Source organism: Stegodyphus dumicola, chromosome 6 (genome assembly GCF_044657685.1).
Source record: "Stegodyphus dumicola isolate Sdum_Otavi_A_Nest chromosome 6, ASM4465768v1".
NCBI lineage: Eukaryota > Metazoa > Arthropoda > Arachnida > Araneae > Eresidae > Stegodyphus > Stegodyphus dumicola.
The window spans coordinates 76,298,980-76,316,768 of record NC_140773.1 but is presented as its reverse complement, the minus strand read 5'-3'; the positions used below and the strand labels follow the sequence as shown (position 1 = coordinate 76,316,768).

General features: G+C 34.8%; 1 protein-coding gene across 1 annotated transcript in view; it reads right to left on the bottom strand.

Annotated features, from left to right (window-relative positions):
• The window catches only part of LOC118197043 (uncharacterized), a 102,168-nt gene that overhangs the window by 19,297 nt on the left and 65,082 nt on the right, over positions 1–17,789 (bottom strand). Inside the window, exon 3 of the mRNA XM_085818557.1 lies at positions 10,237–10,379. Coding sequence (XP_085674683.1) covers positions 10,237–10,379 — 143 coding nt within the window. The remainder of the gene's footprint in view (positions 1–10,236; positions 10,380–17,789) is intronic.

Here is a 17,789-nt window from a genome sequence, read left to right as displayed (position 1 = left end):
AAGACTTATGTACTGCTTTTCATTTGTGCCGCAACGAGAATGATAATTTGGAGTTGACTGCTGACCACTCATATTTTTACAAGCTTTTCAAAAATTTGTTGGAAGGAGAGGCATCATCAGTAGCACTGCAGTCTACAGTGAATTTGCGAGAACATTTCACAAGGCAAATCGAGAAATGAATTTTCTGTTAAAAATCGCAAAAGGGAAAGAAGTGTAAAATTTATTTGGGCCGTTTTCTATCAAATGGAAATTTATCGTCGAAAGGGCCGTCTGGTGGGGTGGATTTTTGAAACGCTTAGTGAGGTATGAGGGGAATTCCAGGAATTTTGTTTCAAGAACTGGAACTTATACTGATAGAGACAGAGGCAATTATCAACTCCAGGCGTCTCACATATTTTTAGTGTTCCAAATGAACCGGAGCAGAAAACATCTAGACATTTCTTGCTCGGATGACGATTATTCACTTTTCCTCAAGAAAGTAAAGGGATTTCTTCCTTTCAATCCCAACATTTGAAAATGAGAAGATACCAAGAACATTTATTTAATCGAATTGGGAAAAGAGGGAAATCATGTTATCCTTTTCAACTTAGGTGAGCTCATTAATCACGATCAGTCAAGGGGCCCACAGAACTTTGATAGAACACTGGAGGTTCCATAAGCGATGACAACGTGCCTAGACTTTTACGGAGAATGGGCATTGTGACAAAATTGCATCCTGGACGCGATGGCTGTATTCGTGTATGCACAGTGAGAGTTTCGAATGGAACTTTAATTGCGAGACTTGTGCAACTTGTCCTCTGTGTTACTTGTGTTATGTCCTCTGAAACTCTCAGTCAGAACTTAGGCGGATTTTTTTCTTCTGACAAATTTTTGGCCATTACATTATGCGCACTCTAGACTATAGATTGCGCTGATGTGTTCTAAATGTTTCGTTGTGGTTAATGTTTTAGTGTAGCTATGATGTGTTGCGTATCGTCAAGAGTATAAAGTTGTCCCTTAATATATTGTACCAACAAAGGAATAATGTCTAAAATATCTTTAATTAATGTCTGGAAAGCTCATTAGATCAAAAACTAGGTGAGAACTTTCTATTTTATATTAGCTGACTGTCGAGTGAACCTTTTTGTTTTAACATTCCCTAATTGGCGTGTCATAGGACTAGAATAGAAATGGCTATGTTAGTAAAATATGTAGAGGAAATATTTTCGTATTTACATGGATATTTGCAATTGTTAAGTGTCCAGTAAGTAACTTCAAATTTGTTCTACCTATTTCCTATCATAAGTAACAACAAATATTAAAACAACCCAATGTGTAATTGCTTGAGATGGAAGTAGATAAAATTTAGAGGAATCTGATTATTAATAACTGTAATTTTTGGATACTGAATTTCTTGATCGTGGTCTTAAATATCAGTGCCAATATTTTTAATTCTCAGATTTTGGTTGATAATGGTACCACTAATTCCGTTTTTAGAATGATTTAGATTTTAATGCATTAGGTTAATGGTCTAAAAGTTAAAAAGTTTTTTTTTAGCAAAAAGTTTATGATTTTTTTTAAGTTGAGAATTTTTAGGTCAAGAGAATCAATTGTTATTATTGGCATTGGTTTTATTGACTTTTGAACATTTAGATAAATATTGACAGTTTCAATTAACCGAGAATAATTGAAAGTGATAAAGTCATGTATATATCTAAAAGTAAGATTTTTTTTTTTTTTTCTTTTTTCTCCCACATTTATGCATAAAATTGAACTCTTGTACGATAAGATAGAGATTGCAGATTGAAGTTGAAACTGATGCCCATAGGTATTCTATTAATTTATTGGAATATTCTACCTTTAGACAAAATTATAATAAAATAAACATTTAAGCCATGTAATCAGTTTTTAAATTTAAGGATGCTATTGAGTTCTGGAAAAATTCCGTAAAGTTTAATAAGAGTAATTTATATCATTTAGGAGAAAAAAAGATGTGCAGGTTTTCAAAATCATAATTTTTAATATCATAAGTACTACAAATTTTAACGATTTTAATAATATTTTTATTGTTTTAATAATCCAGTAATGGTTAGGAAGGAGATTAGTGTTATAGGCTATGTGATTACAAATTTTAATATTTTTCAAAAGTAAAGTCTATATTCTTTTTAAAATGTTTAGTACCATTGGCAATAAATTTGAACTTAACTGTTTTTTTTTAAATGAACTTTTGGAAGGGCATAACGATCGGGAAATTTGTTTAGTGAGATTTATTAGGAATTTTAAAATTTTCGTGAAAGACTGTTAATATTTTTATAATGGTTTTTTATTAAATTTTATATGTGATTTCATTATTTAACTCTTTCAATGATTTCATAATAAAAGGATTGAAGAATAATCTACTATTTCAAATGATACCAAAATTATTATTAGCTTTATCTAGTAATGTGTTGATAAATTGATTTTTTAATACCTGGATGTCATTAAAGATTTCTGAGTATTTATTTTGAAAAATCTAGAATTCTGATTTTGAAAATTTTATCTTTTAATAATTTTAATAACATAGTTTTTTATAGTAGAAATGTACTAATAGGAAGACCAAATTTAGAGCTTGTTAATTATGTATTGGCTGATATTGTGATATTGTGGTCAAAGCATTTTTAATATAGATTTTGGAAGTAACACAGAATTTAAAATCTCGTTGCACAAGATTTTTAAGTTTTCGATTTTTAATTATTTCTAAGTAACCTATAATATAACATTTATGATAACCACCAACAAATTTTACAAACGAAGTATCATGACAGAAGCAGATATTTTCATCATATATTTGGTTATGGTTTTTAATTAAGATTTAGCATATTGTAAGAAAATCATAATGTTGACGCTGGAACTAAAAATGGGATTTCATTAAAATTACTTTGACCGAAAACTGGGTGTTCGAAACCAGTAATGGAATAGTAGCCAATTTTATTTTAAAATGGTAATTTATACTGTAAAAGACCAGTAATAATGTCTCTAATAATAAAAACTTTGAAATATAGAGGAAAAGAAGTTTTTTTTAGAATTTTAAGTTTTTTTCCTTCCTATTTAGAGAGAAAATTAATTTTTGAAATTGGAAAGTGTCTCCGATTGCCAGAGTTTTGGAAACGTAATATTGCTGTCCACCCAGGTTTCGTAAAAAAAAAAAAAAAAAAAAAAAAAAAAAAAAAAAAAGAAGAGGCCTTTTTTTACGATGACATAGCCTCATTTTTTTATGTTATTGCAATCTTTTCAACATAGTATCGCTTCTTTCAATTAAAACGTTTTTCTTATTTTGGCATTTTCTCTGCAGAAATCTAATACTATAGAGTAGACTTCTTAACATTTCTCGTTCTCATTTAAAATCTGTCTTCTTTTGCAACACAGGAAGTAATTTTGAAAGCAATAGATTTTTTTTCCCTCCTTAATATAAAAAGTTCACGACATTTCTTCGTATTGCATTACATTCAGAACTTGCTGAACCAGTTCTTTTTTTTTTTTTTTTTTTTTGCTGCTTTTTGGAAAAATGGAAAATTGCCTCTTATTCCTCCCTTTCTGCCTCCTCGAAGAAATTTCTTTGTCAGCAATACTCCTACGATGTTTTCGTCAGCTGTTGGATAGAAATGCTACGTTTCCTATTCTCAGCTTCCACGCCACAAAATGTAGTGACATTATGCAGCATTTTCTCATCAACACTGTAGACTGCCTTATTTTTACCAACTGAATTCATTTTAACTTAACAGTAGAAAAAAGCTATCCCTAACACAAAAAAGACCATAATATTAGCAAATGGTGAAGTTTTGAGTTTTTATTATGAACGTATTTAAGAAATCAAGTAAAGATTGCTTTCCGTTTTACGGATAATTTGTTTCAATTGTGAAGAACACTTTAGCAATAATATTAAGTTACGCATTTGGAGAAAAACAGGAATTACCTCTGAAAATAAGTAATTTAATCAATTATTAATTTATCAGAAAATTATTATTTCTGAAAAGACTTTTTGCAATATTTTTAGTAGTTAATAAATGTTTTCCAAAAGTAATAATTAAATATAATCTGGTTTTAGGTATTACATAACAGATATATGAACATTTCATGAGATTTTTCATAGGTGAACGAATACGAATATTATCATCATGCAAATTTAGATATCCAGTCAGGAAAACGCCAAGCTTAACATTATAAAGACAAACATATTTGCTGTCAAAAAATGCACGAGTAAAATGTTGATAGGTTGATCTTGTTGATAAGTTTACTATTTTTTATTATAAAAAAGAATACTTCCGCTAAAGAATATATAGTTCTATTATTATTAGTGACATTGTCTTTAAAAGTAAACGATGAAATATGCATTGTTCATGTAAAATTGATAAATTTTGAGGAAAAAATGCAACATTCCAACCTGCAACTAATCCATGTCTTATCATTTATTTCTGCGAATATGCCGCTCAGACGGTATAGTAGTTGGGGGAGCTTAGTGCAGTACCAAAGGGCCCGTGTTCGAATCCGGAGAAGGCATGGTTGTAGTCCGTCCCTTCAATAGGAGGTAACGATGGCTCACCTATTAGATGCTTCCACAATAAAGTGGCCAAGCCTAAGTTAGCTAAGTGGCCACCAATGGGAAAAAATGGGGGAATATGACCAAAGGCGGGAAAGACAGCTGACGACCCTCCCTCGGTTGTATAAATTCCCTCTTTCGAGCGATGAGAGGACTTTCATGTGACCCCTCATGTAATTAACGTGCCTTTTGGACGATTCTATCTGTTTTGGCAGAACGCCAGCCAAGGTTGGATTTGTGACAGTTCCAAAAATTTTATCAAATTTAAAGAAGAATATTACAACAGATTAATGGAATATTCATGGGCATGAATTGTTCAACTTCAATTTCCAATCTGTTTCTTATCGTACAGGAGTTCAATTTTACGCAAAAATGTGAATAAAAAGAAAAACGTTAATCTTACTTTTAGCTGCATAAATGACCCTATCATTTTCAATATTTCTGGATTAATTGAAACTTAACATTTATCCTAAATCTTTAAAACTTAATAAAACTAATACTAATAATAACAAAATTTCTGCGAATATGCCGAAGTATCTAAACATAGGCAGTTAAAAATTTATGGCCGTTTTTAGATTAATCTCAAGTTATTAGATTAGGTGGTAGGCTAGAGGAATCAAACTTGCCCTTTAATAATACAAAGCATCCTGGGCAGTCTTACCAGCATAAAATCACAAATTGACACGTTTAATTATGTTAGACCACCATATTCGAAACTTCCATACTGGAGTACAAGCGCTCTTGCTCAGTGTTAGACAAAATTTTTGGCAGTTAAGTGGACGAAATCTTGCTAGAAGAATCACTAGAGAATGTGTAATGTGTGCCAAGGTAAAACTATTATCACTATATCAAAGGATGGATAATTTACCGTTAGAAAATTTAAAATCCTTCCTTTTTCTTTAATCACATTTAATTTATGTGGGCCCCTTTCCATAAAACACACAAATCAGACGAAGGGCATATTACACGATATTTATCTTGCAATTTTCGTTTGCCTCTCGACTCGTGCTGTTTATGATTTAGCAATTGTTTCAAATTTGTCTACAGAGTCATTTATTGCAGTCTTTAAACGAGTCATTTCTAGAAGAGAGAAATGTGCATCCATATTTAGCGACAATGCTCGAAATTTCGTTAAGACTAACAATGAACTCAAGAGACTATACACTGACTACCAATCAGTATTTGGATACCTGTGATAGAAAAGAAAAACTAACTTTATTCAAAATCAATAGTTCGTAGAGCCTCCACAAGACGTAATTACAGCGTGGACCCTCCGGGGCATACTTTCTACAAGTCTTTGTATGACAGCTAGTGGTATTTTTTTCCACTCGGCTTGGAGAAGACATAGAAGTTCCTTCCCCGATTTTGCACGGGTAGTGCGAATTCGGCGATGCAACTCGTCCCAGAGGTTCTCGATAGGGTTCAGGTCTGGACTCTGGGAAGGCCAGTCCATTCGATGAACTCTATTGGCACCATACCAAGCCTTGGTTAACGTCGAAACATGACAACTGGCATTGTTGTCCTGAAAGTAACAGGGGTCCAACCCGTAAAACTGCCACAACTTAGGAAGCACATTGTCATCCAAAATAGTGCAGTAGGCATCGGAGTTGAGCTTACCATGAATGGGGACGAACGGTTTCAGCTTATATCAGGAGAAACACCCCCAGACCATAATTCCACCTCCGCCGAACTTGACTGTTGGCACAATGCATTCTGGCAGGAGACGTTCTCCAGGTAGACGCCAGACCCAGACCCTGCCATCCGAACGGTAAATGTTGAACCTTGATTCGTCACTCCAAAGAACACGTTTCCACTGATCTACGGTCCAATTTCGATTTGCTTTGCACCACATTAACCGAGCAGCACGGTTGGACTTTGTGATTAAAGGCTTATGGGCAGCGGCACAACCATGAAAACCAAGCAGATGTGCTTCCTTACGTATGTTATTAATTAAAACAATACTCCCGGATGCCTGTTGAAACTCCTCGCGGATGAGGGCCATCGGTTGGGTGCGGTTCTTCCAAATTTCTCTGGACAGCACTCGTCGATCTCTATCTCCCAGTTTCGTTGGTCTGCCGACTCGGAGCACATTCCGACAATCACCGCTCACCTTTCACTTCTTAATCACATAGGCCACTGTCGATTTTGGGTACTTCAGCTCGCTAGATATGTCCCTTAAGGATCGGCCACATTTGTGATACCCGATAATTATACCTTTCTCGAAATCAGAGAGCTCCGAACTGCGAGGCATCTTGCATGTGACTAAAGCCGATGCTGTTTCCTACACGATATATACCGACGGAGTCCGTGCTGTACCTTAGGACCGCAGATATCGTCATTTGCATAGGTGTCCAAATACTTATTGGTAGTCAGTGTATAATTTGATGAAGTGTCCTGATGAATTCTTAGATAAAAAAACTGACATCTGAATGAATTTATTGGAAGTTTATCTCTCCTAGAGCTTCTCACTTTGGAGGATTCTGGAAGGCAGGTACTAAATCCTTTAAGTTTTATCTTAAAAGTGCAGTTGGAAAGCATAGTTTCTTGCATTTTTGAAGCAAACTAGAGGAATTTTAAATTCACCCCCAATACCGCTTAATCCGATGACACCAGTGATTTTAAAAGCATTTACATACGCACATTTTGTAGTTGGGCGACCCTTAACATCTATAACTGAGCCTGACCTTACTGATTTTTTTAATAACTCTTTGAAACGCTGGCAGCGCAGCACTAAAAGTTACCCAACATTTTCGGAAAAGGTAGAAAACAATTATATTAGTCATTTACAATAACGATTTAAATGGTATTTTGCTGAGGATAACATAGGAAAGGGCATTATAGCTGTAGTAAAGGAAGACAAGATGCCCATTGCAACTTGGTTACTGGAAAAAAATCCAAAACCTAATTTATGGTAAAGATAATAGGGTAGGCCGCCCAGACGGTATAGTGGTTAGGGAAGTCTGACTTCGATATCGAAGGGCCCGGGTTCGAATCCCGGAGAAGGGATGGATGTAATTGTCTGTCTGTTCATAGGAGGCAAAGGTGGCCCACGTATTAGGTGCCTCCGTAATAAAGAGAAGGAGGAAAGGCCACCACATCTGGCTTTAGAAGTGGCCGATGCCAGCACAGGCAAGTGCCCGCCATTGGAAAAAAAAATAATAATAGGGTTAGGGATTCAACCAAGTCTGTTCAAATTTGAACCGTAAAAACGAACTTGGACTCTCGAATATGCGCCGAGTATGCTACACTTACACCACGAAGATATCGGGAAAGCAGAAAGAAAGTACCTTATAATATATCAAGTTTATTTTTTAAAGCGAAAAAAACCTATAAACCCAGACGGCAATCAAAAATCCCGGATCTGGGTGGAGGAACCGAGGCGTGGGAGTCCTGATTGAACCTGCTCTTACTAATATAGATGGAAATCAATTAAAGAGTTGATAAAAAATCACGAAAATTTTTTAGACTGTATAGAAAAAATGAAGCTATGGCTATTTAAATAATGTATAAATATTATATATATATATATATATATATATATATATATATATATTAAAAGCATAAATGGACGTTTTTTAAAGACAATGTGAAAATAAATGTTGATGTTATAATTAAGGAAAAGAATTTACCACTCCTCAAATGGTCATGTGCTAAAATTCAAAGAGTATATACAAACAAGGACAATAAAATTAGAGTAGCAGAAATGAAAACAGCGTCAGGTCGTTAAAAAAGACCAGTTTCAAAATTATGTTTATAACTATAAATAATTTTTTATATACTGATGAATAAAATATATGAATTTTTATATACTGATATGAATTTTATATAATTTTAGTGTTTTGATGTCTTTTCGCTACCTCATTATTGTAACCAATAGTATATATGCAACATTTCTGTTTTGCATATCAGAGTCTGAAGATTCAGTCCTTTCAGATTTTTCATCCACAAGACGATCTGAAACAGTTTGCTGACCACTTTGTAGTTTATTCGCATCATGTGTACAGCTCATCTGGGTATTTTTAGCAGTTGGTGTATGCTTATTTTCCTCTATTTCCTGGGAACCAGTTCCAAATTTTGCATTAGAGTTATGAATTGAGTCCAATTCTTTACAAACGAAAGTATCCTGGTTTGGAATGAAGTTTGTGCCTGTACAAATTGTATTATGAGACACACAATTAGTTTCTGAAGATGTATTTTTCTGCAATACTGGAACATTCTGTTTAAGGTGTGCATCAACTTCTCCCATCTCTGCATCACAGGAATTGGATCACAACGTAGGTCCGGTGGCTGAGGTAGCTGATGAGGAGATTATTAGGAATACGGGCTCCATGCAATGCTTCTGTTATAGTGGGCCACTACAAAGAATCGAATGCGCTTTGTAAACCCAGACTAAGAACGGCTGCATGGCATTTGTTGCTTTTAATTGCTCTCACTTCACGTTGAATAATGTCTAGGGCATTTAACGTAGATCTCTTTTCTCGAAATCCAAACTGAATCTCAGAGATTGTGCCACTGATTGTTAAGTGATACTTCAAGCGCATTACCGCTAGCTTTTCGTATACCTCCCCCAGAGCCAGGAGCAGGCAGATCGGCCTGAACGAAGCCGGGTCAAAATGGACAACAAGAAAGACAGAAAAGCTAATTAACCTAAAATAATTGGTTAATAAAACTAAATGCATACTCTACAATGTTATTCATTGCCCAGCTGGCGCTGTGTTGAGAGCAAAGCGTCATCTATGTATAAAAAAAAATAACCTGTATGCATATTGCCCACAGTATGTGATGATTGGGTTTAAGTGGATTGCAGACCCATTGAGTGCGTTACAGACCCATTGAGTGAAGAACTGCAGGCCCGTTAAGTGTATTGAGTTTCATAAATAAATGTGTGACATTGTCCCAAAGTGAGTGAGCTTATGTCTACGTCAACTATTTCTTTTTATTGTGGGCTATCGACCAAACGTAATTACTTCTGATTTGTAACAGTGCCATTTCTTAAGTTCAACATTTATTGAAAACTATTAATTCAGCTAATTCTTTTAATCTGACTAATTGTTTTACCGGCTTCTAAATTCAAGAATTCTTATTTTTACACTATTTAGTTGTTATACAATATCATTTGCTTAGGGTCACATTGGTGATGATTAATTAAAATGAAAAAAAAATTAATGGCATTCTTTAAAAAGAAATTAATGTCCTTGCATTTTAATTTAAATTAAAATAAGGTATTTATTTTTACACTAATTTTTGAATTGTGTATTAATTTGGTTTCACAATCACCCAGATACAATTCAGAAAAGGGACTCTGTTGAAATTTTTTGGCTGCTCCATGAAAAAGACCAAAGAACTTTGCTTATTAAGTATTTGATTAAATATTAAGTATTTTGATTTATGTTATATTATTGAGTTGTTTTGTTTTGGTTTCAATTTTGATTTGCATCTTTCCTTTTAGTTGATCGCTGTAGATAGATATATATAATTATATATATATATAATTATAAAATACATATATATATATCTGAATAACACCCAAAAGTATAGTGCAGCTAAAAAAATAAATTAAGCAAGTAGGCAAACTACTTAGAATATATTGTAACAGACAGTGCATTCTTATTCTTATATCACATTACATAAAAAAAATATCATAATTAAATTTTTAAAAAATGCATTTAAACGTTGCTTACTTTTTCTTAAAGTTGATGTGCCATCACAGAGCTCTTCTAATACCTGTTGTAAACCACTCATGTACGTAATCAGCGTATCCAGTGCTTCAGGCGAACAGAGCCTCCAGTGATCTTCCAAACATACAAAGGTATCCAGTATATCCCTTTACCGAAAAGATAAAGATTAAAATATTAAAAATACGTTTCTGGTAGATATAATCAAGTGGAGAACCCATTTAATATTATACATGACGACAGATGGGCCACCAATCATGAAATAACTTATCCAAGCATTTACATTAATTGTGCAGAAATACAGACTGACAAATCTCACTTCTGTAAAGAATTAACGTTTATTTTAATTAATATGTTATTTTCTTATGTTAAATTTTCCGACATCTTCATTTTCCCTGTAATGTAAGCAATTTTTTATAATGAAATTAAACTACTATAATACTTAAAACTAATGGTGCAGGACTGATTAAATTTCCTACACCGAATCTATAGGTTGATATTAATACCAATTAATTAATTTTATCTCGTAAACTAAACTAAATATATTAGTTCTTTTTTAGTGCTTTGGTGCAACCGAGTTGCTAAGACCGCTGAGTATTGAAAGTTCTGCCTGGGTTCGATACCAAGCAAACTTGCTGCATGGTTGTTTTTCGTGGTTTTCCTCATGTGTAACGTGAATACGAAACAGTTTCCATTAGCAAGCCCTACGCGAAGACATCTTTCCCTCAGCCAGACAGCCCTCATGTGCTTTGCCGAGTGCAAGTAAACTAATCCAGTACCTTGGTATAAATTCATATTGTATTTCATCAGTAATGAAACTTCATATCAACTCAATCTAAATGAAGGGCTCCCAGCGAGGGCGTGAAAGGGTGTCGATGAAATTAATAAGAGGGAGAATGATGATCAAGAGGTCGATTGTGGGCAGGAAACCTAATATAAATCGGCAATTGATCGTCATAATAAATATCTCATTGATTACAAAAAAATAATAATTTGTTAATATAAATCTGTAATATAACTGTAAGGAAGAAATGATATAAAATAAATATACTGAAAAGAGGTTCATAAAAATTATATAATCTGTATTTAAAATCAATATTTTTCATGCAATTAGGGGGAAAAAATCGAACTATATTACTGAACCAATTCCCCTTATTATTAAACCACTGACTTTTCTCTCTTCTTACCTAGAAAAAACTAGATTTAGTCAAGGCAATAGTTTGCTATGAAAAACAAGAAACAGGTTGAATACTTCTGAGCAAGATGATTTAAAAGTTAAGTAATTTTACGCCAACTATAAAATATATTGCATCCATGAATTGGCACAGAAAATCGAATTTGAGCAATTAGAATATGCAATGTTGTTTCTGAAAACTTAATTTCATATTTAAAATTAAATTAATGACCATACAACTGATTATAAAACGTAAATCTAATAAACCATTTTTCTCAAAACTTCTATTCATAATCTTATCTGAATTGTTATCTTTAAATAATTTATATGCAGTTATTCGTATTATGGTTATGTTACGTACTGTATATTATAGAGAAAATTGTAAGAAGATCGATGGTTTTTTTTTTTTTTTTTTTAAGTGAGTGAATGTAGGGAAAAGGTTGGAAAACTCTGATCTAGTGTGACTTTTTCTATACCTCGTTAAAATCTCTATAACTTTGTGGTGTTGCGTGGCCCCAACTTGTCCGCAACAATAGTAGTGACTGCTATGAACTGGAAAGTACACAAACTCTTAAGAAGGGTTTAACTCCCTTTTTATTCCACTTTAGAAGTTACAGATGCGTTCACTTGACGCTCACAAATTACGCCGACCCGGCGGTTAAATAAAAATAAGAAAATACAACTACAAATAAATAATAACAAGTCACTACCTACGAGTCTCTCTAAACGTGACTAACTTAACCTCGTTCTAAGATACAGCTAAGATTTCAGCAAACTTTCTGAATAAAAAGTTGAAAGATTCAACTAACTGCCGAAGCAAGCACACAGGCCGAAACGCGCGGTTCTTCAATTTCTACCTAGCAACCTTCACGCTCATGAATCAAGAAAGCACACTTACGAACTCGTTTTCCTTCTGTTTAACTCAAATTACTTCTGCTAAAAATTTGAATGCTTTGCGCGTTCTACTAAAATTTACATACTCTGGCATTGGCAATTCCAGGGGAAAGTTAAGGCTTGACAGGAAAGATAGCTTAAAATAAATGTTAGTTAAAATAAATATAAACTCTACATTTGCCGCTGCCAGAATTTGGTAAACTTGGAAGCAGGTCCTAGAAACGACCTGTTGAAAAGTTTCCATATTCTGAACTAAAATTCAAGAGCTTCGTTTACATAAAACAAACTGTTTTCTCAAAACTTAGAATAAATTTCTGTAAATAATCATTTTATCATCTCTTCTTATAGGAACCTTTCCTGGACTTCAGCAATTAATCTGTTCTCTTCCTTCCAGCATCTGGAAGGAATAAGTATCAGTATCTTCTAAATACATTATAATTTACACTTTCTTAACACTGGATAAAGTTTTTGTTTTTGATCGTTTTATTTTCCTTAATTAACTGCTTGATTCACATTCATTCAAGTATTCAAACATGAATTTAACTTTACCCTGGTTCTCCACCATGTGTGGTGTCAAACGGGAATATTCGTGTTTTAGTATTACAACACTTCCCCTAACCACAATGATTTGTTAGAATTCAGCGACCAAATAGACACACCTTAATCGACATACTAAAACTCGATGAGCTATGATTAACATTCTTAAAATTCAAGTGTAGGTGGAGAACCCTACAAAACACATTCATTCTAAATTCCCCCTCATTCATCTTTAGACATGCAGGCTTTCGCTCTAAAGCATGATTTTATCTACAGTTTAATACTTAAATTTGAATTCATTTGTTTCGAGTATTTACTTTTAGCATCTAAAATTTTATGCTTCTAGACTAAATTCTACTTTTACATGACTTTCAAGTATTTACGTATATTTACAAAATTCTAATACATATGATTTTTATACTTTACCATAAAATGAATAAAATAAAAGTAAAGTTTTACTTCACGCTTTCTTCGCCAAGCTGGCGGCACTGAAACTAAATTTCTCATTAATACAAGAATACGAAGTTATTTTACTTTCGGCCAAATTTTGGCTTTAACATAACAGAATTAGTCTTTCGACCAACAGGAACTGCTTGTTCTTAGATTTTATACTTAAAGAAATAATACTTTTGCCTTAGCTAAATAAAGTAAAACAAAACTAAGTCTCAACCGAGACAAACTGACTTCCGTCAAAACATAGAACTTCGTCTTTACGCATAACATTTCGGAACAAAAGAAAAAATTTATACAAGATTTTAACTTATCTTTGAGTTTTCGATGATTGGAACTCCGACATCCTCTTCCGGCAGAACTGCTCCCACGTTATAGAGGTCATAGAAGTCAGTCGTCTCCTTTGTGTTTTTCGAGTTTCGTCCATGGGGATTTTTCTTTTTCGCCCTCTGTACGCCGGCCTCTTGGAGTGGTAGTCGTCGGGTTCCTGTCTTTTCCGTTTTGCTCCTGGACAGCTGGTCTTGGCGGCCTCCGGTCTGGAATTGTGCTTGAATTTCTTATGTTGGTGGTGGTCTTTTCGTTCCTCCTGCTGTCTTTTTGTTCTCGTGAACGGCGGCCTTGTTTGCTCCTGACTATCTGGCCCTGGAAGTGTTTTCCTCGACGCAGAATTTCTACTGCATACGTTGTAACTGGTCTTTTACTCTTTACCAAAGATTCTTTACACGGCGGCGTTGCTTTCTTGTATTTCTTAAATATTGGAGTCTGAACATTTTCCTTTCTTCTTTTCGGGACCGTCGCATGACTTGTAGAAGGGCTAGTTTCCTCTTCTGTTCTCTGCTTCTTGGGTGGTGGAGCGGGTGGCGTTACTTCTGGACCTTCCACTTCTTTTGCGCTTAAGTCCTGCAAGAAACTTTTAAGGATTTCAAAATCATTTTGATTATAATATTTTTTCACATGGTCGGGACTTGCTTTACAGATTTCCCCTCTCTCATTCTTAAGGTACAATACGACTCCCTTGATTTCCTGAATTACATAGGGGCCTTCAAATTTTGGAGCTAACTTTGCAGTAAAATTGTCTGGGGCACTTGATAAAGAAAATTTCCGCTTCAACACTTTATCTCCAACTTTAAAATCTGCTTCACGGCGTTTTCTATCATAGTACAATTTCTGTCTATTTCTTGCTGTATCCGAGCTTTTAACCGCATGATCAATGAGTTTTTGTACATCTTTCTGTTTAAATTCTTGCTCTCTTTGTTGCACAAAGAATAATTTATCTAGTGGCGTAATTAACTTCCGTCCTAAAAATAATTCTGCTGGAGTTTTCCCCGTAGCATCGTGATTTGCTGTTCTTAGCATAAGCTAACTCATTTATGTAGCCATCCCAGCGCTTGTGATGTGTGCTAACATAACTTCGAATTATTTTTACAATATTTTTATTAACTTTTTCTGCTATGTTTGCCTGTGGTCTATACGGAACCATTTTGATATGGCGTATGCCAAATCCAGTGCAAATGTTTTCAAATATTTGACTAACGAATTGTTTACCGTTATCGCTAATGACTTTTATCGGTGCACCGTATTTTAAAATGTATCTGTGTAAGAATGCATCTGCGACTGTTTCGGCTGACGCGCGTTTAAGTGGAACAATTTCTGTCCATTTTGAAAAATGATCTACAGTTACTAAAAGAAAACGATTTTTTATTTAACTCACTCTGGGGGAAAGGACCAGTAAGATCTATGCCTAAAATTTCATTCGGAAATGTAGCGCGAATGCTATTTAAGTACCCGGCCGGGCTGTAATTAATATCATTTATTAACTGACATTGATTGCAGGACCTGACATACGCCGTTATTTTGTATAATTGCGGGAAATATACCGCCTCGCGTACCCTTTTTAAAGTCTTTCTGACCCCTAAATGGCCAGCTGTTTTTGCTTCGTGCAACTCCTTCAAAATGCTTAATCGAAGCGAGGCTGGGATGACTGGTTTATACTCAAGATTTTCGTTTGTTGTTTTCGTATAGAATAATAAATTATCTATTATTTCATAGTTTTTTGCTCTATTTCTTATCGCATCGATATCTGTGTGCTCGAAGCTTTCGGGGTCTTTCAAATAAGTATAGATATTTCCAAATTCAGGATCAGCTTTCAGTTCAGTAATAACCGTATCTCTAGAATCTAAAATTTTTGAAGTCAACACAGCGCATTTAAGTTCATTTCCTTCATCGTCCAGTTTTATACGAGAAAGTGCGTCAGCTACATTGTTTTCCTTACCCGGTTTATATTTTATTGTGATATTATATTCTTGGAGTTTTAAAGCCCACCTTATTAACCTGGGCGTTAGGTTTTTCCCCGAGTAAAGTCTACCAACAGCCGCATGATCCGAAAAGACTGTTACTGGCGCTTTGCCGAAATAAACTTGAAATTTGTGTACAGCCATTAATACGGCTAATGTTTCTCTCTCTGTAGCTGTATAATTCCTTTGCGTAGGGTTCAAAGTTTTACTAAAAAATGCCAAAGGATGGCCATTTTGCATGAGAACAGCACCTACAGCATAGTCCGACACATCTGCTGCAATTTCCAGCTTTTCGTCCCCTCCCGGGAATTTCAAAACAGGGGCATTGATGAGCGCTTCTTTTAACCTTTCAAAAGCAGTATTTGCTTCTGCTCTCCACGTGAATTTACTTTTCTTTCTTTTAATTACTAACAAGGGTTCAACAATATTCGAAAAATCTTTTATGAACGACCGATAATAAGAACATAACCCAAGGAAAGAAGAAAGTTTCTTGGCAGTGTTGGGAGGTGTGAAATTCTTGATGGCTTTTATTTTTGAATCTTGCGTTTCTATACCCTTTTGCGAAATTTTATAACCGAGATATTTAAGTTCTTTAGTTGCGAACTTGCATTTTGAGGCGTTAATTGTAAGACCGGCCTCTTTTAATAATTTAAAAACTTGTTCGAGGTCATTAATGTGTTGTTCCAACATACTACTCGTTATAATTATATCATCTAGATAAATTAAAGTTGATTTTCCTAGGACAGGCTTTAGAACAATGTCCATAGCTCTCTGGAATGTTGACGGTGCCCCACACAACCCAAAGGGCATGCGTAAAAATGCATAACTGCCCGATTTTGTTATAAACGCGGTTTTATGTATGTCTTCGGGTCTCATAGCTATTTGATAGTTGCCAGACGTTAAGTCCAACGTAGTCTTGTATCTCATAGACTTAATCTTTCTAATAATTTCCTCTATAACCGGCAAAGGGTAAACTGGGAACTTAGTAACACTATTAAGCTTTCTGTAATCGATAGCAAACCTCCATGCCCTTTTGTCCGAGGGAGAAAACTCATTCTTTTTCCTACATAGCACGACTGTACTCGTGTACTCACTATTTATGGGCGTTATTATCTGGTTCTTTAACATTTCCTGAATGTGTTCTTCGATGATTTGCTCTTTCTGCTTATCATACCGGTAAGGTTTAGTCCTACAGGGTTTGTCGGCAGTTAACTGTATATCATGCGTAACAATTTGACAGTTACCAGGCCGTTCTGAAAACAAGTTCGAAAAAGTACTTACCACTTGCTGGATGGCTTGGCTTTCATGGTCATTCAAATGGCTAAGGTCGACTTGAGGTTGTTCCACTGGCTCCACCACCCTCCGGTCCATTTCCAGCATAATAGAATTTTCCTGAAAATTCAGTTTGGCCTTCGCGACTTTTAAAAACTCCATACCTAAAATAAGTGGACTTTGCAAATTTTTCACCACAAAAATTAATACTTTAAGGCTTTCGTTTTTAACCTGTATTTGTAATGATAATTTGCCAATACACTGACAAGTTTGTCCTTGCGCTGCTATGATTTCTGTGTTTTTATTTTTAAATAATCGTAACTTATTAAAATTCTTCTTAAAAATGTATCACTCATAAAGTTACCTTTTGCCCCTGTATCGATGAGGGCTTCTACTGGTACATCGCCAATCAGGACTTGTATAATCGGTAACTGTGAGTTCTTTACAACGACCGTATTTAGGTATCTTCTTGAGGGTGTTTTCGAAACTTCCGGGGTCTGGACCCTCGCTTTTACAGGCCCCTCTACTCGTTTAAAGCTTTCCTTTCAACTTCTGCCTTCTGGGTACGCGGACGGTTGTTTTCAAATTTCCTTTTTGGGCCTTGACCTTCGAGCTTCGATGAGTTAGCTTGATAGCTCTTTCCCCCATAAGAGCGATTTGTGTTTCTGGTCTGTTCATTTGAGGATTGCCTTCGGAGACCTTGAGAATACGATGCCCCTCTAGCTTTTTCCGCTATTCTGTGATTTTGGAACTTGACCGCCAACTCGAAGAGTTCCTGCAATGTGTTTGGGTTTCGAATTTCGAAGTAATCTTGAACAGCAGGTAGCAATCTTGGTAGGATTATTTCAATAATCTCCGCGTCGGGTTTCTTCCCATACAGCATATCCGTCAGCTTAATTTTTCGCAGAATAAAGTCCGTCAACTCTTCTATATTCCGT